This window comes from Leptosomus discolor, chromosome 12, assembly GCF_034619465.1.
Source record: "Leptosomus discolor isolate bLepDis1 chromosome 12, bLepDis1.hap2, whole genome shotgun sequence".
Taxonomy (NCBI): Eukaryota; Metazoa; Chordata; class Aves; order Leptosomiformes; family Leptosomidae; genus Leptosomus; species Leptosomus discolor.
Window position 1 is genome coordinate 247579 of NC_141402.1, and position 19376 is coordinate 266954.

Sequence of the window (19376 nt, forward strand, 5' to 3'; positions counted from 1 at the left end):
GGGTCAGGGACAGGGGCCACTGTGTGTCCCCAGGGGCTGGAGGGGGACATGGCAGCACCCCAGGGACCTTCAGTACTGGCAGATGAAGCGGTGCAGCTCGAAGCAGGGCTTGCTTCTCCAGAGCCCATCTGGGGACAGGAGCCAGCGTCAGAGCCATGAGGTGGCCCCCAGTACCCCCCAGTACCCCCTGTGCCCCCCCCCCGTTGCCCCCAGTGCCCTGTATCCCCACCGAATGCCTCTGCCTCTTGCCCCCAGTAGCCCTGTTCCCCCTCCCACTGTCCCCTCATGTTGAGCCCAGTGACCCATGTCCTCCCAGGGACCATCCCAGTGCACCTACTAGCCGTGTGTCCCCTCCCAGTGCTCCTTACCATTGTCCCTAGCAGGTCTGTGCCCCCTCGCCTGGTGCCTGGGTGTCCCGGCTCATGTCCTCCCAGTGATCTTCCCAGTGTCCCCAGTAGCCCTGTGCCCCCTCCCAGCACCCCCTCCTGTTGACCCCGGTAGCCCTGTGCCCCTCCCGCCCGGTGCCTGAGTGCCCCGGTGCAGTGGTGGGGGTGTGGGCACCCTTACCCTGGGTGCTGAGGGTGGTGCAGGTGGTTAAGATGCGGTGGGGGTGGGTGGGTGCCCAGTTGGCGTAATTCCAGGGGCTGCCGTCCTGCCACTGCGGCCCATCCTGCCCCCCGCCACAGCGCTGCGTCAGCACCCAGCCCCCCATACCCAGCCCTTGCACCCAGCCCCAGCCCCCCATACCCAGGCCCAGCACCCAGCACCCCATACCCAGCCCTTGCACCCTGTACCCACCGCCCAGCCCCAGTGCCCTGTATCCAACACCCAGTGCCAGGGCCCCATACCTAGCCCCAGCACCCAGCCCCAGGACCCTGTACCCAGCACCCAGCCCTGGCACCCCATACGCAGCACCCCATACACAGCCCCGCACTCCCAAAAAACAGCCCCAGCGCCCTGTAACCAGTTCCAGCTCCCACCCCAACACCCATTCCCCTCACCAACCCCAGCAGCCAGCAGCAGCACCCCTTTGCCAGCCCAAACATCAGCCCCAGCCCCCCATAACCAGCACCCGGCCCCCACGCCAAGCCCCAACCCCATTTCCAGCACCCCGGGCAGGGGCTGGGCCCCCCTCACCCTGCGGCTTGTGAAGGCCCCGATCCAGACTGAGCGCCGGGTGTAGGTGCGTGCCAGCTCCTGCAGCTCCTGGTTGCGGGCAGCGCTGTGCACCGAGGCCAGCTGCCCCCGCAGCACGTTCTGGCAGTAGCGCTGCAGGACGGGACACGGCTCAGCACCCTGTTGCACCCACCGGCACCCACCGGAAGTGACCGGCACCCACTGGGTGCCCATGGGCACCCACGTCGCCCTCACCTGGGCCCTGTTGTAGCTGTAGCACTTGTTCACCACCACGTAAGTAAAACGTTGGTCCTCCTCGGTCCCAGCCACGCGGACGTCCTGGGGGTGGCGGGGGGCTGGCAGCGGGGCCAGGGTGAGGGCTGGTACCGGGGGTCCCTCTGCCACCTGCCGCCAGCCCCGGGGCGCAGGCCCTGGCCTGGCGGCGTGGGCATGGCACCTCTCCCGGGCACCCGGGGTCACCGCAGGGGAGCCAGGGGAGCAGCAGGGGGTGTCCCCGGTGTCCCCCGGGGGCGGGCACTCACCGGGGCGGCTGGCGGAGGCCGAGCCCAGCAGGGCCAGGGCGAGGAGCAGGCGGGGCGGCATGGCGGGGCTGGGGACACCGGCAGCCTGGGCACCCTCGGGAGAGGACGTGTCCCCGGGCACCCTCTACTACCACGGGGCGACCCGCCCGTCCCCGGTCGCCCTCCGCCACCCCTAGCGTCACCCCCTCCTCCCCGCGTGCCCCGTGACACCCCCATGCCTCTGTGCCCATCTGCCACCCCCGCTGACACCCCCACAGCCCCGGCACCCTTGTGTCTCCCCACGGCCCCCGTGGCCCTCTGCCACCCCTGGTGCCACATCGAATCCTTTGCCCCCACCCGCCCCTCCGTGTCCCGCCGTCTCTCCGCCATCCCCAGCGTCCCCCCATGCCTGGCCCCTCTGCCCCTGCTGCCACCCCCGCCGCCCCCACACCCACCGTGTCCCTCGTTCCACACACTGCCAGCCCCGGGGCCGCCCCCTGCCACTCCGTGTCCCCTTGGCACCCTGGGGCCACCCGTGACAGCCTCAGGGACACCCACCCCGGTCCCCAGCCCCGGCAGCCAGAGGCTGCGCCCACCCCACCGCCCACGTCCCTGCTTCTCACCTGCGACTTGGGGGGCTCTGCCCGCTGCGAGCTGGGGGGCTCTGCCCGCTGCCACCCTTATAGGGGGGCCGGGGCCGCGCTCCTCGACCGCAGCCTTGCGACAGCCCGGCCTGGCCCCCACCGGCCCACTGCTGCGGACACGGGAGGGGCGCCGGGGGGTCCCCGCCTGCCCGGTGCGTGAGGCAACCCCTGGGCCCCTGCGGGAGGGAGACGGGGGGCTGCGGGGCGGGGGGCGCACGGGCAAGGGTGGGGTCTGCGGATCTGTGGGGAGCGTGGGGCGGGGGCTGCTCGGGTTGGAGGGGTGCAGGGCCCAGGGGCGGGGGCCGCTGGGGGGGTGTTGGGCTCTTGATAGCATCTCCCGCCGGGCAGCGCTTGCCCAAGGGCCGTTTCCTCCCCAACGGCCGCGGTCACCGGGGTCCGTCCCGGCCGTTAGCCCGCAGCCCCCGGCCAGCAGCCCCCGGCCCCCCGTGTCCAGCGGCTGGGGTCGCAGCGGGGCCGGGGTGTCGCAAGGCTGCGGTCGGGGAGCGTGGCCCCGGCCCCCCTATAAGGGTGGCAGCGGGCAGAGCCCCCCAGCTCGCAGCGGGCAGAGCCTCCCAAGTCGCAGGTGAGGAGCGGGGACGGGGGCGGCGGGGTGGGCGCAGCCTCTGGCTGCCGGGGCTGGGGACCGGGGTGGGTGTCCCTGAGGCTGTCACGGGTGGCCCCAGGGTGCCAAGGGGACACGGAGTGGCTGGGGGTGGCCCCGGGGCTGGCAGTGTGTGGAACGAGGGACACGGTGGGTGTGGGGGCGGCGGGGGTGGCAGCAGGGGCAGAGGGGCCAGGCATGGGGGGACGCTGGGGATGGCGGAGAGACGGCGGGGATACGAAGGGGCGGGTGGGGGCGAGGGACTCGATGTGGCACCAGGGGTGGCAGAGGGCCACGGGGGCCGTGGGGAGACACAAGGGTGCCGGGGCTGTGGGGGTGTCAGCGGGGGTGGCAGATGGGCGCTGAGGCGTGGGGGTGTCACGGGGCACGCGGGGAGGAGGGGGTGACGCTGGGGGTGGCGGAGGGCGACCGGGAACGGGCGGGTCGCCCCGTGGCGGCAGAGGGTGCCCGGGGACACGTCCTCTCCCGAGGGTGCCCAGGCTGCCGGTGTCCCCAGCCCCGCCATGCCGCCTCGCCTGCTCCTCGCCCTGGCCCTGCTGGGCTCGGCCTCCGCCAGCCGCCCCGGTGAGTGCCCGCCCCCGGGGGACACCGGGGACACCCCCTGCTGCTCCCCCGTGTCCCCGGGGTGACGCCCGCCTGTGCCCCCAGCCCCCGCCGGCCCCGAGGCGGAGGCGGCGGCGCCGGAGCCGCCGGTGCCCGGTGCCCGGTGCCCGCTGCCGGGCGAAGCGCGGGCGTTCAGCGTCCGCGACCCGCGAGGTGCCGCCACCTTCCGCTACGCCATCGTCACCCGCTGCCAGCCCTTCGTCGTCGCCCAGGTGGGCAGGGGGCGGGCAGGGGGGCGCGGGGGGGGGGGAGGGCACCGTGTGCCACCGGGGCGCCGCCGTGACCGGCGCGTGTCCCGCCCGCAGAGCGTCTGTGCCCGGTGCTACGGCGGCCGCCTGGCCTCGATCCACAGCGTCGGCACCAACGCCCTCCTGCAGCACCGCGCCCGGCTCTGCACCAACCGCGGGCAGGTCTGGATCGGGGCCACCACCCAGCCCCTGGTAAGGGACCCCTGCCCACCGGCCCGCTCCGGCCTCATGGCACCCCGCCCGGCCCGGGGGCACGCGTGCTCCCCCAATGTCCCCAGTGCCCACCCTGGATGTCCCAGCCTTCTCCTAGTGTCCCCAGTGCCCACCCCGGGTATCCCAGCCCTCTCCCTTTTCCCCAGTGCCCACCCTGGGTGACCCAGCCCTCTCCCTTGTCCCCAGTGTCCAACTCTCGGTGTCCCAGCCCTCTCCCATGCCCCCATTGCCCACCCTGGATGTTCCAGCCCTCTCCCAGTGTCCCCAGTGCCCACCCCGGGTATCCCAGCCCTCTCCCGGTGTCCCCAGTGCCATCCCTGGGTATCCTAGCCCACCTCCTGCCCCGCCATCCCCCGCGCCCCTCATGCCCGGCCCCGAGGGGTCCCCATGCCCTTGTCCCCGTGTGCAGGGCAGGATCGTGCAGTGCCACTGGGCAGACCGGAGTCCCTGGAACTTCTCGTACTGGCTGCACGGCTTCCCCCTGCTCTCCGGGTCCTTCTGCACCTCCCTCTGCACCAACAGTCAGTGCGCGGGGGGCACGGCGGGGGGGGCACCCGGGGCCTTGGGGGTCTGTGCTGGGGGCCTCTGCCCGGGGGGGGGTGGGGTCGGGAGGATGCTGGGGATGCTCGGGGTGGGGAGGAGGTACCCGGGAGGGCTGGGGCTGGTCCCCGGGCGGCTGGCGTACGCAGCTTGGGGGGCTGGCAAGGGGGGGCGGGTTAGGGTCGGGTCGCTGTCGGGGGCGGGTCCCTAGGGCAGGGGGTGCTGTTGGGTGCCAGGGCTGACCCCCCTCTCCCCCCCAGACGGGCACTGGAGGAGCCTGGACTGCCGGGTGAGGCTGCCCTTCATCTGCGAGTACTGAGGGTCTCCTCAGTAGACCCCGCGGTGCTCCCCGGGCCTCCCCCTGCTGCCGCCCCCCGCGCTGGCCCTACGGCGGGGGGCTGGACCACCACCCCGGATCTCAGTAAAGCATCAGCTTTCAGCACCCGTCCGTGTGTTTGGGCTGCTTGGGGTGCCCTGGGGGGCCCCGGAGTGGGTGCTGGGGCGGGAGGGAGCACCCTGGGATGCACAGAGGTTTGGGGACAGGGGTGTCCCTTGTACCCTGCACGGCCCCTGCGTGAGCAATGAGGGGGCACAGGGTCCCCTCCCCCAGGTCTGTGGTGGCATGCTGACACCGGGCCCCATGGTCACCCCCAAATCGGTGGCATCACCCTGACCCCCCCTTCCTCTTCCCCTGCGCCCCAGTCCTTCCCATCAGACAGCCCCCATAGCCACCCCTTCGCCCCGCACAGGCTAGAGACCGATGGGTGCTGCGAGCCAAAGGTTTATTGGGGTGGGGGATGCAGCCCCCCAGAGCGGGGCCGGCTGGGAGCAGGGAGGTGCTGGGGGGTCGCGGAGGTGGGGGGGCACCGGGGAGGCTGAGCCCCTCGGTACCGGCGGATGAAGGGCAGCCACCCCCGGCACTCCACGCGTCCTCAGCACCCACCTGGTGTGGGGGGGTCACCCCTGGCACCCAACAGCACCCACTGCCCCAGGAAGCAGCACCCAGCCCCGGCCCCTCCCCAGCCCCCGCCGGCGGGAGATGTGGGAGCTGTGCCGACCGGGGGACGGGGGATGGCACCCCCCGGCCAGGTGGCACCTGGATCAGGGGGGGCAATGGGGCTGGGGCACCTTGGGGGCAGGGGACAGGGCTGGGGGTGCCAGCCATGGGGGGGGCTGGGCGGGAGTGTGTGTGGGGGGCCCCGGCTGGGTGCAGGCAGGGGTCTGCCCCACAGCGGGGGGCAGGCGGGGGGCTGCCCCACGGCGCCAGGGGGCGTCCCAGGGCTAGAGGCCGAGGGAGAAGGTGCCCGAGTCGGTGGACTGCTTGTCTCGGCTGCAGCCCCCCAGCGCCCCCGGGGGACACTCCGTGGGGCTGGCGGGGGGCGCGGGTATGGCAGCCTCTGGCACCTATGGGGCAGGGGACAGGTGCTGCGTTAGTCCCTGCCCCAGAGCCAGGGCACCCGGGGGGGCTCAGGAACACTGCCTGCACGTGTTCCCCCCTGGCCAGCCCCACACGTCCCCCAGCATGGCCTGATCCAGCCGCCCTGGAGGTGACCCTGGCTTGGTCCCAGCCCCACAGGAGCCCCAGCCCCACGGCTGACCTCCTCGAACTTGCGGGCCTTGTAGTGTTCAGCTCCCTTGAGGAAGTTGAGCAGGATGATATCGCACAGCACCGTGCCCTGGGGGCAGCAGCGTTGGGGTGGGGGGTGGCCCACACTATGGGGCACACCCCCTGGCACCCCGCAGCCCCCTGTGGAGCCAGGCTGCTGTCACCCTTGGGCTTTGCTCTGTCCCCATGCCCCATGGCTCTGGGGTTTTCCTCCACCCCCCTCTGAATCACAATGGGGCATCATTGCTGACCCCCTGCCCCACACCTGGGGGGTGCACAGGGCCTCTCCGAAGCCCACCCCGACCCTGCCCTGCCCCCAGGGAGATGCTGCCACACAAGGGTTGAGGACGGCCACAACTCACCACACCGATGGAGGTGAAAGCTGCCACCGTGTTGATGAGGGTGGGGATGATGCCAAACTTCCCAGCCTGGGGGTGCAGAGAACCCCGTTGGTGGGGTGTCCCTACGCCCCCACTGCTCCCCTGAGCCCCCACATACGTTGCCGTACACCAGGACATCGAAGCGGATGCCGAAGGCCTTGGTGAGGGTGCGGCGCTCGGTGCCGTCCTGCCAGCGGTAGTACTGGGCGTGCCTGTGAGGGGATGCGGGGGACAGGGGGCTGGGGGCTGTGCCGGGCTGCGTGCACGTGTGTGTCACGTGTGTCCCTGTGCGGCGCCACGTGCCACGTGCCGTACCTGAAGTTGTAGCCGGGGGCGGGGGCGCGGGCGCGGCCGTCGAGGCGGGTGAAGGCGTAGCGGGGCAGGCAGCGCTCCCAGGCCCGGTCCAGGTCACACACCCACCCGATCTTGATGCCCAGCACCCCCCCCTGCCCCGGCCCGGGAGTCAGCGTGCAGCCACCCTGTGTCCCTATGTCTCCATGTCCCCATGTCCCTGTGCCCTGCATCCTGCATCCCTGTGTCCCCATATCTCACGTCCCTGAGTCCCACATCCCAAACCCCGTGACTCCACATCCCCATGTCCCACATTGCCACATCCCCAAGTCCCATGTCCCCATGTCCCCACACCCCAGAGCTCATGGCCCCATGTCCCATATTCCCATGTCCGTCATCCCACATCTCACATCCCTGCACCCCCATGTCCTCACGTCCCACATCCCCGTGTCACTATGTCCCATGTCCCCACATCCCATCTCACATCCCCACATCCCACATTCCCATGTCCCACGTCTGACGTCCCTGCATCTCCATGTCCCATGTGCCCATGCCCTCACATCCTACATCCCCATGTCCTCATGTCCCACGTCCCCATATCCCCATGTCCCCACATCCTGTCTCACGTCCCCACGTCTTTGTGCACCATGCCCCCATGCCCCAACATCCCACATTCCCATGTCCCACATGCCACGGCTCATGTCCCCACGTCCCATGTCCCCGTGTCCCTGTGTCCCCACATCCCCGTGTTCCCACACCCCGTGTTCCTGCGCCCCCACCTCCCATATCCTGCATCCCCATGCCCCCCCATCCCACACCCCTGCATCCCATGTCCCCACATCCCCTGCCTCACGTCCCCGTATCCCCCCGTCCGTGACCCCGCCGCGTCCCCGTGACCCCCGCCTCACGGTGGCGGCCAGCGTGGGGAAGTCCTGCCCAGCGAGGCGCACCACGTCCCCCAGGCGCAGGATGGGGCAGAGGGGCTCCCGCTCCGGGTGGAACCGGCACCGGCCCAGCGTCCCCCCGCTGCCGGGGGGCGGCAGGTTGGCCCTGGGGCGGGGGGGGGGAAGGGGGGCACACACGGCGGGACACGGCCGTCAGCCAGGCGGGCTGGGGGGGGGGGGGGGAACGGCCCCCCGCCCGTCCCCAGTGCCGCTCACTTCTCGAAGCCGAAGAGTGGGAAGCGGATGCTGTTCTTGATGAGGAGGGTGAAGTTTTCGGCCTCCAGCATCACGGGCCTGGGGGGCAGAGGGCGGTGATCCCCGGGGATGTGCGGAGGGGGGGCACGGCCCCCTGCGCCCCCCGGCCCCGCTGTGTCCCCCCCCCGGTGCCACTCACACGTCGACGGTGTCCACCTCTGGCGGGCACCAGCCGCGGATCTCGCAGGTGCGCAGTGTCCGGTTGTAGGGGACGCAGCGCCCCGTCAGCACCCCTGCGGAGCCCCGTCAGCGCCGGGACGGGGGGGACCGGCCCCCCGACACCACCACCCCCCCCCTTGCCCCGGGCGGGACCCCCCTCACCGCTGCCCGTGGTGGCGCCCCTCCCGCGGCAGTCCCGGTCGGCCCGGCACCGGTACTCGGCGTCGCTCTGCGGGGCGGCGGCGGCGGCGGTGAGCGGGGGCGGGGGGCGCGGGGGCCGCCCCGCAGTGCCCCCCCCCCCCGCCCCGCACCTCCGGGCAGACGCCCTGCGCCTGGTTCTCCGTCAGGATCTGCTTGGTGACCACCACGAACACCGAGGTGCCCTGGGGGGGCGGCGCCGTCAGCGCGGCCGCCCGCGGCCCCCTCCGAGGGGGGCAGCTGGGGCGGGGGGGGACACGACACCCCCCGGGGGCGCCCCGTCACCTGCGGGGGGGTGACGTAGTCGGCGGTGTCCAGCACGCGGCCGGCATAGCGCCCGATGCCCTTGACCTTGGTCACCACGGAGGACTCGATGCCGGTGTCCCGCACCTGGTAGGCCTTCTCGTGGAGGAACACCCACCTGGGGGGACACCGCGGGGGGGGGGGCGGTGGGGACGGCCGCCCCCGCCCCCCCGCGGGACCTGCCTGCGCCTCCCCGGCGCCCCCGGGGCCGCCAGACCGAGGGGCCGCCGGCTCCGACGGGCGCTTGTGGCCCGTGGCCGCCGTCACCCCCCGGGGAGCGCCCGGGGTCGGAGACCCGAGACCCGCCCCCGCCACCCGCTGCGGCCGCGCCGCCGCTCCGTGTCACCCGCACCCGCACTGTGCCCCCGACACCCGCCCCGACACCCTCTCCTCGTTGTCCCCATCGTGTCACCCGCCCCACCGCCCGCCTGTCACTCGCCCCGACACCCTCTCCTCGCTGCTATCCCCCCGTCCCCCGCCCCGACACCCTCTCCTGGCTGTCCCCATCGTGTCACCCCGCCGACACACCTGACGCCCCCGGCGCTGACACCCTTGCCACCCTCTCGCCCGTCCCTCCCTCGCCCTGAGACCCGCGCTGCCACCCGCCGCCCCCCGCCCCGTCCCCCTTGTCACCCGCCGGGTGCACCCGGGCCGGGGAGGGGTGCCGGCGGGCGGGGGGTGCCGGGGGGTCTCACCCGACGAAGTAGGCGAGGATGAGGAGCTGGACGCCGCGGTTGACGGCGCCCACCACCCAGCTCTTCACTACCACCGACTTGGTGGTCTCGTAGGAGAAGAAGTCGGTCACCCAGCGGGTGCCGGGGCGCGGGGGGGGCATGGGCAGGGCGGGCAGGGGTATGGGCAGGGTACAGGCAGTGGGGAGGATGCCGGCAGGGGCACGGGCAGGGCACGGGCAGGGTGCGGGCAGCGGGGCGATGCGGGCAGGGTGCGGGCAGGGTGCGGGCAGCTGGGCGATGCGGGCAGGGTGCGGGCAGGGCGCGGGCAGGGTGCGGGCAGGGTGCGGGCAGCGGGGCGATGCGGGCAGGGCAGGGGCAGGGTGCGGGCAGGGTGCGGGCAGCGGGGCGATGCGGACAGGGGCAGCGACAGCGAAGTCTGGCGCGGGCAGGGCAGGGCAGGCGGGGTGCAGGCAGCGGGGGTGGTGCGGGCAGGGCGGGAGGAGGGAGGGGGCAGGGCGGGGGGCGGGGGCACAGCCTGGGGGGACGGGGGGGTGCGGGGGGAGGGAGGGTGAGGGCGGGGACGGGGTGCCCCCGCAGGGGGGGGGAGGGGGGGCACCCCACGTCTGCGGGTGGTCCGAGGTCGGGGTGCCGGTTTTGGGGTGTCCCCTGCGGGGGATGCTCTTGGGGGGATGCTCTTTCTTGGGGGGGGTCCCCCGCGTGGGCGGCCCCAAGTCTGAGGGTGCCCCATCTTTTGGGGTGCTGCCGTATTTTGGGTGCCCCCATTTTGGGGGTGCTTCAGTTTTGGGGGGGTGTCCCACCCCTGCCGTCGCGGTGACGTCACGGGGACCACCCAGCGCTGACCAATGGGGGCCGCGCCACGGGGCAGCCGCCGGGCCCTCCCCGGCCGGAGGCCTCCCGCCGCTCTATGGTGCCAGGCGAGGCAGAGCGGCAGGGGCGGCCTGGTGGAGCGGCCGCTCTGGGCCCCCCACCCGCTCCATCTCTATGGCGGGGCGGGCGCGAGGTGCCGTGTCCTTTCTAGCCGGAGTCCTCCGGGCGCTCTATAGTCCCGCCCGCGCCGTTGCCTCGCGGTCCTCCCGCGCCCCGCCGTGGCGCACAGAGAGGCTCCTCTCTATGGCGGAAGTGGGGGCGACTTCCGGCGGCGGCGGCAGCGGCGGCGGTGGGGGGGAGGCTCCGCGCGAGGTTCGTGTTGCGCAGGCGGGAAAAGTGTCGTCGGTGCGGGGGGGCTCGGGCCCGGGGGACCGGGGGGGCCGCCCCGGGGCGGGGGAGGGTGGCAGGGCCGGGGGGAGGCAGCCCCGGGATGGGGGGGGGCGGGGAGGCAGCTGGGCCCCGTGGGGGAGCTCAGGCCGGGGGGAGGGTTTGAGGCCTGGGAGCAGCGAGGGGGGGAATTTGGGGTGCGGGGGGGGCACCGGGGAGGGGAAGGGGAGGGCTAGAAAGACCGCGGGCGGTGGGGGACACACACCCACCGGGGGGGGCGCAGGGGAAGGCCCTGAGACCGTGGCACGTCTGGGAAAGGGGCAGGGCGGGGGCCGGGGGGTGTCTGGGCCAGGAGCCATCTTCCCTGCGGGGAGCCCCGGCGCTGCTCACCACCTTCTCCCCTTGCAGCTGCTCTATCCCCGTCCCCACCTGCCACGGGCCTGGGCAGGCCGGCCTGGGGGGGGAACTGACCCACTTGCCGCGCTCGGCCGCCTTCCCCTCCCGAAGCCCAGGTGCCACCGCCTCCCCCAGCCGCCATGGCCGACACGCTGGAGTTCAACGAGATTTACCAGGAGGTGAAGGGGTCCATGGTGAGCGAGCTGGGGGGGGCAGTCCCCGGGGAGCCCCGCGTGGGCCCTGGCAGGTGGCACATGGTGTCGGGAGCTGCTCTCCCAGCTGAAACGCTGCAGGGCACTTCCCCCACCCCAGCATCTCCTCTGCCGCCGCGTCCTGGCAGAGGGTGTTTTGCTGACTTGCTGGGGCGTGGAGGCGCCTCGTTTCCGGGGCTGAAGTGTTTTGGAGCATCGACGGGGGCTTTCGGTGCCAGCCCGTTGCGGAGCAAGTGAGGCTGCGGTTGGGAACGCTTCCAGGAGGAGGGGGGAGGGACGCCGGCTCTGAGCATCCACCGCGGCCGCTGCGGGAAGGCTGTGCGTCGGCCCGCGGCCTGTTCTGGCACTGGGGAGCGGGTGGGGGGGGTCGCGGTGGTGTTGGGTGTTTCTGACCCTCTGGCTTTTGGGAGACTGTCTGTGAAGCCCGGCGGGGCTGCAGCACCGGCCCTGCGGCCGTTCAAGTCCCGAATCTGGGTGGGGAGGAGCGGACGAGGGCTGAGGCTGGTGGGGAAGTCGCCTCGTTTCGCCTGGAGGGGTTGTGCTGCCGCCTGTTGTGCCCCAAGGGTGGCCGTTCCCCGCCCTGGAGCCTGTCGGTGCTGGGGGGGGCTGCGTCCCCGTGTGCGGGGTGAGCTGCCCCCGCCTCACGCCTGCCTCTCCTGCCAGAATGACGGGCGGCTGCGGCTGAGCCGCCAAGGCGTCATCTTCAAGAACAGCAAGACGGGGAAGGTGGACAACATCCAGGCCTCGGAGCTGGCCGAGGGCGTGTGGCGGCGCGTGGCACTCGGGCACGGCCTCAAGCTGCTCACCAAGAACGGCCACGTCTACAAGTACGATGGTTTCCGGGAATCGGTGAGTCCCCTGGCCCCTGGCTGGGTCTCTTCTCTTGCCGGCTTGTGCTCGTCCTGTGCCGAGCTGTGCTCCCCGTGAGTCTCAAGGCGCTGCTGCCCCCCAAACAGCCCCAACCCCCATTTTTCTTGCCGCCTCCCTTGTGCTGGGGAGGTGCTGCGTCCCAGTCAGGGGCTCTGGGCAGCGCCCGCCTGTATGTGGTGGTTTGTAATGGACGTTCCCTCCTTCTTGCCCGGGCCCAGGAGTTCGATAAGCTCTCGGATTTCTTCAAGGCCCACTACCGCCTGGAGCTGGCAGAGAAGGATCTGTGTGTGAAGGGCTGGAACTGGGGGACGGTGAGGTTCGGAGGTGAGTCGTGGTGGTACCGTTACTGGGGGGAGGGAACCTCCGTGTCAGGTGCAGCCCGAGGTGGTGGGGCTGGCTGGTAGCTGGGACCGTTTCCCACCAGCACAGCGGTTCCTGCAGCACCCGCTGATCCCCTGGGCAGCGGCTGCTTCCTCGTGGTGGCCCTGGGGACAGCGAGGGCGTCAGCCATCCCAGAAAAGCAGGAGATACCTGTGGGCCCCCAGTCCAGGGGGGGGGGTCTGCAGGCAGGGAGCGCTCGGTGTGAGAAAGGTTGGCGTGGGAGCTGTGAGCTGCTGGTTCCCAAAGGGGCAGGGGGAGCTGGTGGACTCTCCTCCCTGTGATGAGACCGGGGGAACGTGGGAACCGAAGGTTCCCTCCGGTTCAGTTCTGATCGGTGTCGATCTCTGGGGCTGTAGCCAGAAGGAGGAAGCCGTAGATTTGGGAGGGAGCAGGGGAGTGCAGGCAGAGAGAGGAGAGGCATTGCTGGACTTTGGGAGAGGCCGAGGCTGCTGCTGGGGATGGGATCTAGGAGGACACGGCGGTTCTGCCCCGTGGGGTGGACCTTCTCCCTGCTGCGGTTCTGATCCCGCTGTGTCGGGCTGTGGCCCCGCTCCCGCCCCTGCAGGGCAGCTGCTCTCCTTCGACATCGGGGAGCAGCCGGTGTTCGAGATCCCCCTCAGCAACGTCTCCCAGTGCACGACGGGCAAGAACGAGGTGACGCTGGAGTTCCACCAGAACGATGACGCTGAGGTCTCGCTCATGGAGGTTCGCTTCTATGTGCCGCCGACTCAGGAGGACGGCGTGGACCCCGTGGAGGTGAGCAGGGGGCGGCGGGTCGGGCAGAGCGGGGGGCTGGGTGCCCTCTCCCGGCCGTAACTCCCTCCCCTTGCAGGCCTTCGCTCAGAACGTCCTCTCCAAGGCGGACGTGATCCAGGCCACCGGGGATGCCATCTGCATCTTCCGGGAGCTGCAGTGCCTGACGCCCCGCGGGCGGTACGACATCCGCATCTACCCCACCTTCCTGCACCTCCACGGCAAGACCTTCGACTACAAGATCCCCTACACGACCGTGCTGCGCCTCTTCCTGCTCCCGCACAAGGACCAGCGGCAGATGTTCTTCGTGGTGAGGAGGGGGCGAGGGCTCTTCCCTCATCTGGGGGAGGTGGCACGCGGTGGGTTCGGAGCATTTCAAGTCCTCGCCTCCTCGTCTCTTTTCAGATCAGCTTGGACCCCCCGATAAAGCAAGGCCAGACCCGCTACCACTTCCTTATCCTGCTCTTCTCTAAGGACGAGGACATCTCGCTGACCCTCAACATGAACGAGTGAGTTCTGCTGCCGCCAGGCCACTTCCTTGACCCCCTCCCTGGACCTGGGGGCTGCGGGGAGCTGGGAGGGAGGTAACGAACCTCCCGGCTTCCCGTTCTCACCGTTGCTCTCTCTTTCGGCCGCACAGGGAGGAGGTGGAGAAACGCTTCGAGGGGCGGCTCACCAAGAACATGTCAGGCTCCCTCTACGAGATGGTCAGCCGGGTCATGAAGGCGCTGGTGAATCGCAAGATCACCGTGCCTGGCAACTTCCAGGGGTGAGGGGTGCTGCTGCCAGCCAGGGGGGCGTGGCAGGTGGGACGTGGGATCTTCCCGCCGCAGGACAGGGTGCGGAGCAGGGCAGAGGTGCAAAGCATGCCTCGTCCTCCCTAGGGCCGGAGGAGCTGCTGGTTTGCTACGCCGGGGCCAGCTGCTCAAGATCCCTCCTGGGCTGGCAGCAGGAGCGGCCCCTCTCTTGTCCCTGTGCCGGGGGAGAAGGGGCTCCGCGAGACTTGTGCCGGGGGGCTGCCGGGGTCCTCTGTCCGGGGTGGGGGCGGGCGCGGGGAGGCCCTTTGCTCCCTGCTGGTGTCGGACGGTGGCATTCGCCCCTGCAGACACTCCGGAGCCCAGTGCATCACCTGCTCCTACAAGGCCAGCTCGGGGCTTCTCTACCCGCTGGAGCGGGGCTTCATCTACGTGCACAAGCCGCCCGTGCACATCCGCTTCGATGAGATCTCCTTCGTCAACTTCGCCCGCGGGACCACCACCACCCGCTCCTTCGACTTCGAGATCGAGACCAAGCAGGGCACGCAGTACACCTTCAGCAGCATCGAGAGGTGGGTGCGGGGCGGGGGGCGCTCTCGCTGTGCCCCGCTGGGCGGCTCTCGGCGCTGCCGGGCAGTCGCCTTGCCAGCGCCCCTGTCGCCCCCTGTCCCCGACCCTTCCGCCTGTCCTGCAGGGAGGAGTACGGGAAACTCTTTGACTTTGTCAACGCCAAGAAGCTGAACATCAAGAACCGAGGCCTCAAGGAGGTACCTGCTGAGCAGGGCTGGTTCCCCGCTGGAACCGCTGCCCCGCCAGCTGGGTGGGGAGAGGGCTGGGGGCTGTCTTCTCTCCAAAATTCTGCTGCTTTTCCCTTTTTTTTTGTTTTGGTTTTTTTTTTTCACCTCTCTTTTCTCTCCTTGCCCTTGTAGAGGAAAAAGGTCCGTGCGATATCCCTTCCTCTTTCTCCTCTTCCTCCTCCTGGTGCAGGTTTCCTCTGCATGGCCGTGGTGGTCCCTGACTAAACCCAGTAACTGGCATGATTTGCGAGAGGGCCCCCCCCTAACTCAGATAACTTTTCGACCCCTCTCTCTGGAGCCCTGACGGGGAGAAGGAGGGGATGTGGTGGGGTTCCCGTCCTGCCGCCCCGTGCATGCGCCGGGGCCCTGCCGGGGGCCGTGCCCCCCAGCAGCACGCCAGGATTTGCGGTTCCCAGAGGCGGGTGCGTGCCGGTGGGGGGAGCGCGGGGGGCGGCTCTGACGCCGGCTCTCCCGCAGGGCATGAAGCAGAGCTATGATGAATACGCCGACTCCGATGAGGACCAGCACGACGCCTACTTGGAGAGGATGAAGGAGGAGGGCAAGATCCGGGAGGAGAACGCCAACGACAGCAGCGACGGCTCTGGGGAGGAGACAGGTGAGGGCTGAGGCCGGGGGGGCATGAGGGACTCCCGGGGTGGCTGCCTTCGGTGCTCGGCCTTCTCCCCCCGCCGCCCTGGTGAAGGCCTGTCCGTCCCTGCCTTGCTACGAGCTGAGCCCTGCGCTGTCTCCTTGCAGATGAGTCCTTCAACCCTGGAGAAGAGGATGATGATGTAGCTGAAGAGTGAGTAGAGGCTGGGGAGGGGTCTGCCTGTGGGGGCTTTTGGAAGGTGCTGTTTGGGGACATTGTGTGGGGGCAGTGCGAAGGCTGGGGACTGCTCCAGGCCCAGCCAGTGTCACTGTGTCAATCCCTGCACTCCGAATCCCGTGGAGCGGGTGTGGTTCTGGGCTCGCTCTGTTATAACGACGTTACGCAGCCGGGGGGGGCAATGGGGGATCGGGTGGCTGCTGGACGAGGCCCCGGCAGGAGGAGGTGGATCTCGGTGGAGCTGAGCCGTGTGGCGCTGCGAGTGCCTAAAACATGCAGGAAATCAGAAAACGATGAGCTGTGTTCGTGGAAGGAAAATCCCCCGAGAGCTGTTAAGTGTGAAGGCGGCAGCTTCAGCTTGGGAAGTCTCCGAATTCTGGGTTGATGGAGGCTGGGAGAGCTCGAGGCCAAGTCTTGCTGCTGCGTCTCCCCCACCTCACACTTCACCTTTCTGGGGTGGGGTCTTGAGCTGTCGCTGAAGCCAAGTCCCTCCGCGCAGGTTTGACAGCAACGCCTCGGCCAGCTCCTCCAGCGGTGACGGCGACAGCGACCGGGACGAGAAGAAGCCCGCCAAGAAGGCCAAGATCGTCAAAGACCGCAAGCCCCGCAAGAAGCAGCTGGAGGTGAGAGGTGGCTGCTGGCGGGTTGTGGAGAGCAGAACCCGCTCCTGGCGTGGGGCACGGGCGGCTGTTCCCCTTGGGAGCAGCACCAGGGGGACGTGGGTCATGGCTGGCCAGCTGAGCCGCTTCACCGGCCTGGTCCGTGCCGCCCCCTCGCTGCGCTTTGCCCCGCCTGGGTCAGTTCAGGCCTGACCTTGCTGCGTCCTGCGGGCGCGCTGTGCCTGTGCCTGTGCCTGGCCAGTCCTGCTGGTTGCTGGAGGACTTGCCTCCCAACGCCCTGAGCCCGTTCAGCTTTCGTGGGTGTGACCTGACAGCCCTTCTCCCCCCGCCCCCCCGATGGTGCAGGTGGGTTGCTGGGGGGATGGAGGAGGCAAGCTGAGACCCAGCCCCTCAACTTAGGGCAGCCCCTGGTCCCGAGGTGTGGAGTGAGTGGTGCCATTCAAGGCTTTCATCCTCGTCCTCTCCGCTCCCTGCCCCCTAGAGCAAGAAAGGGAAAGACCCCAACGCTCCCAAGCGGCCGATGTCGGCTTACATGCTCTGGCTGAACGCCAGCCGCGAGAAGATCAAGTCAGACCATCCTGGCATCAGCATCACGGACTTGTCCAAGAAGGCTGGGGAGCTCTGGAAAGCCATGTCCAAGGAGAAGAAGGAGGTGAGGGTCTGGGTTGCTCTGCTGGTAGGGAGAGCTGAGCCTGGTCTAGGAGGGGGACGCCGGACCTGGGGACGCCGGACCTGGGGAGGTCGGACCTGGGGAGGCCTGTTGGGCTCTTGCTCGGCCTCAGGAGCCTGGTGCTCTGTTGACGGGAGGTCGGGAAGGGAGCGCGGCAGCGGGGAGGCGATGCCTGGGGCTGGGGAGCTGTTGGGTGAGCGGAGGCTCGAGCCAAGGTGGCGAGGGATGTGGTGGGAGCGCTGGCATGTGGGCGGTGGTGGAGGAGGAGAGGAGGCCCTGCTGACCTTGTGCTCGCGCTGCAGGAGTGGGATCGCAAAGCGGAGGATGCCAGGAGGGACTACGAGAGGGCCATGAAGGAGTACAGCGTGGGCGGCAAGTCGGAGAGCTCCAAGGCGTGAGTGCGCTGGCGGGGGGTGGCAGGGCTTTACCCCTCCGGTGGTCGGGCTGTTCCCCAGCCTCACGGTGCCTGGGCCTCTCCAGGGCTGGGGGCGGTGTGAGGAGTGTCCTTGGCTCTGTGGTGCCAGAGCGGGGCTGGTGGGCTGTCAGCAGGGCAACGCTTCTCTTCTCCCTTCTTCCCTCCCAACATGGGCACAGGGAGAGGTCTAAAAAGAAGAAGAAGAAGCAGGAGAAGCAGATGAAGGGGAAAGTGGAGAAGAAAGGTGCCACCTCCAAGTCTTCGTCCTCCACCAAATCCCCTGCCAAGAACATGAGCGAGAGCTTCAAGAGCAAGGAGTTTGTCTCCAGTGACGAGAGCTCCTCGGGAGAGAGCAAGAAGGAGGTGGGGCCCTCGGCCGGCTGGGGTGGGGCAGCTCCTCTCCTGCTGCCTTTCTGGAAGGCGGCCCCCTCCTCCTGTCCCTGTAGGGGCTGGGACCCTCTGGTACCGCTTGTCACATCCTCCTGGGTGCGGGTGGCCTGTCTGTGTGCTACACGTGTCCCCGCTGTCCCCCCGGGGTGACAGGGGAGGTGGGGGAGCGGGAGCTGCCCCCCTGACCTCCTCTCCTGCCGCCCTGACCTCATCCCCCCCTGCCCGCAGGACTCGGAGGAGGAGGGGGCCGCCAGCCCGCCCCCCAGCTCGGAGGAGTCCGCGTCGGGCTCGGATTAGCCCCGTCCCCGCTGGCTCCAGGCTGGTTCCCAGACCGGTGGGGGGACCGGGCGGCCGGCCCCGTGGGGGGACCCGGCTCTGGGCCCCGGCCGGTGCCCAGCCCGCCTCACCACCCTTCGCCGCCTCCTGCCCCGTGCCCAGGGGACGTGGGAGCGGGGTCGCAGGCCCCCGGCCCCCTCTGCCCCAGCCCTCCGTCTCAGGCTGGGGGAGTGGGACCCCATGGAGGGGGGAAGCTCTGGGGGGACCTCGGCCCTGTTTCACACAATTTATTTTTTTTAAATACTCGGGTTTGTTTCTGTCTCTTTTCTTTCCTGTTTTGATTTTGGGGGGTTTTTTTTGGTTTTTTTTTTTGGTTGGTTTTTTTTTTGTATTTTGCGTCCGTTCACATGGCAACACGGATTGAATAAAAAAAACCCACCGAGGGCGTGAGTGTGGGTGCAGAGCGGGGGCGGGAGCGGGGCCAGCCCCCCCGCATCCATCCGTCCCTCCCTACCCAGCCCCCCTTCCCGCAGCTCCGCTCCCCTTGAACCGGGGCCAGCGTCTGAGCTCACTCCTGCCCGGCCATTAGCAGCCCCAGCCCCTCCTTGGCCTCCCCCACCCCGCCGAGGAGCTGCTGGGCCGCTAATGGCCGCCCCTCGCTCGATCCTGATGCGATTGGGGGTTTCTGCACCTCCCCGGTGAGCCCCCGCAGCCACCGGCGGGAGGGGGCCTGATCCCATTAGCGCCAGGGCTGGCGGCCGCTTCCCGGCCTGGCTGCGGGGAACCGGCCCCTCGGGGACCCCCACCTGCTCCCCCCCGCCTGGTTTACCAGCACCGCCGCCCCCGCGCTGGGGTCTGCGGGGTGTTAGGGCGGCTGTGCGCTGCAGTGGGGTGTGAGGTGACGGGGTGTCACGGCGGCTGTGCTCTGCGGTGGGGTGCCAGGTCAGGAGGTGACAGGTGTTGGGGTGGCTGCGTGCTGCGGTGGGGTGTGAGGTGACAGGGTGGGTGTTGGGGCAGCTGGGCTGCAGTGGGGTGTGAGGTGATGGGTGTTGGGGCAGCTGTGCTGCGGTGGGGTGTGAGGTGATGGGTGTTGGGGCAGCTGTGCTGCGGTGGGGTGTGAGGTGACGGGGTGTTGTGGCCGGCCCTGCGCCCTGGTGAGCTGTCAGCCGGGGAGAGCCTGGGGTGCTGCGGTCGGTTGTGCTGTGCACAGGGTCTGGGGGTGTCCATGGGGGGGGGTGGGTGGTGTGCCAGGGCCCCGCTGTACCCCTTAACACCCCCGCAGCACCCCACCTATCAGTCAGCGGTGGGAGCCCCTCTAGCGCCCTCTCTATGGTAACCCCAGCCGCCGGAGAGGCGTGGCACGGCGCCCCTCTATCCCCCCCTCCACTCCTCCCCACCCCCCCTCTTTCCTTTCTCTCTGTGGTCCGCCCGGCCACGCGGCGCCGAGCCGCTCTGGCCCGCCGCTCTCGCTGGTTGGCGGATT

General features: G+C 70.1%; 3 protein-coding genes across 3 annotated transcripts; 1 reads left to right on the forward strand and 2 right to left on the reverse strand.

Annotated features, from left to right (window-relative positions):
* Positions 1–69: 69 nt before the first annotated feature.
* On the reverse strand, positions 70–2027 carry LOC147414554 (bone marrow proteoglycan-like). The gene is made up of 5 exons (XM_086472356.1): positions 1995–2027; positions 1372–1782; positions 1138–1269; positions 568–688; positions 70–128 (listed from the first exon to the last, which is right to left on the reverse strand). Exons 1-5 carry the CDS (start codon positions 2025–2027, stop codon positions 70–72), a joined length of 756 nt encoding a protein of 251 aa, XP_086328482.1.
* A 3761-nt stretch (positions 2028–5788) lies between these two features.
* On the reverse strand, positions 5789–11070 carry P2RX3 (purinergic receptor P2X 3). Its single transcript, XM_086472357.1, has 14 exons — positions 10962–11070; positions 10405–10701; positions 9339–9753; positions 8626–8761; positions 8454–8525; positions 8305–8371; positions 8123–8216; positions 7945–8022; positions 7693–7834; positions 6809–6939; positions 6612–6705; positions 6476–6541; positions 6106–6183; positions 5789–5911 (listed from the first exon to the last, which is right to left on the reverse strand). Exons 1-14 carry the CDS (start codon positions 11068–11070, stop codon positions 5789–5791), a joined length of 1902 nt encoding a protein of 633 aa, XP_086328483.1.
* Positions 11011–17939, forward strand: SSRP1 (structure specific recognition protein 1). Its single transcript, XM_086472056.1, has 16 exons — positions 11011–11122; positions 11804–11989; positions 12229–12334; positions 12957–13147; positions 13224–13454; positions 13550–13653; positions 13785–13913; positions 14250–14471; positions 14594–14666; positions 15174–15312; positions 15453–15498; positions 16022–16145; positions 16624–16794; positions 17115–17206; positions 17407–17590; positions 17846–17939. Exons 1-16 carry the CDS (start codon positions 11069–11071, stop codon positions 17912–17914), a joined length of 2121 nt encoding a protein of 706 aa, XP_086328182.1. The 5' UTR covers positions 11011–11068; the 3' UTR covers positions 17915–17939.
* The last annotated feature ends 1437 nt before the right edge of the window (positions 17940–19376 follow it).

What these genes read in the sequence shown, in the direction of transcription:
- LOC147414554 (XM_086472356.1), bottom strand. Translation starts at nt 2,027, where the DNA reads ATGGCGGAGAGACGGCGGGACACGGAGGGGCGG. An exon ending in GGCGGGACACGGAGGGGCGG is followed by an intron (nt 1,783 to 1,994) that starts GTGGGGGCAAAG and finishes CCGTGGTAGTAG; the next exon opens with AGGGTGCCCGGGGACACGTC. An exon ending in GGGCCTTCACAAGCCGCAGG is followed by an intron (nt 689 to 1,137) that starts GTGAGGGGGGCC and finishes GTGCTGACGCAG; the next exon opens with CGCTGTGGCGGGGGGCAGGA.
- SSRP1 (XM_086472056.1), top strand. Translation starts at nt 11,069, where the DNA reads ATGGCCGACACGCTGGAGTTCAACGAGATTTACCAGGAGGTGAAGGGG. An exon ending in CTGACCCTCAACATGAACGA is followed by an intron (nt 13,654 to 13,784) that starts GTGAGTTCTGCT and finishes TCGGCCGCACAG; the next exon opens with GGAGGAGGTGGAGAAACGCT. An exon ending in CCCGCAAGAAGCAGCTGGAG is followed by an intron (nt 16,146 to 16,623) that starts GTGAGAGGTGGC and finishes CCTGCCCCCTAG; the next exon opens with AGCAAGAAAGGGAAAGACCC.
- P2RX3 (XM_086472357.1), bottom strand. Translation starts at nt 11,070, where the DNA reads ATGGCGGCTGGGGGAGGCGGTGGCACCTGGGCTTCGGGAGGGGAAGGC. An exon ending in CGGCGGGGCGCGGGAGGACC is followed by an intron (nt 9,754 to 10,404) that starts GCGAGGCAACGG and finishes TGCCCGCGCCAG; the next exon opens with ACTTCGCTGTCGCTGCCCCT. An exon ending in TCCCCACGCTGGCCGCCACC is followed by an intron (nt 6,940 to 7,692) that starts GTGAGGCGGGGG and finishes GGGCCGGGGCAG; the next exon opens with GGGGGGGTGCTGGGCATCAA.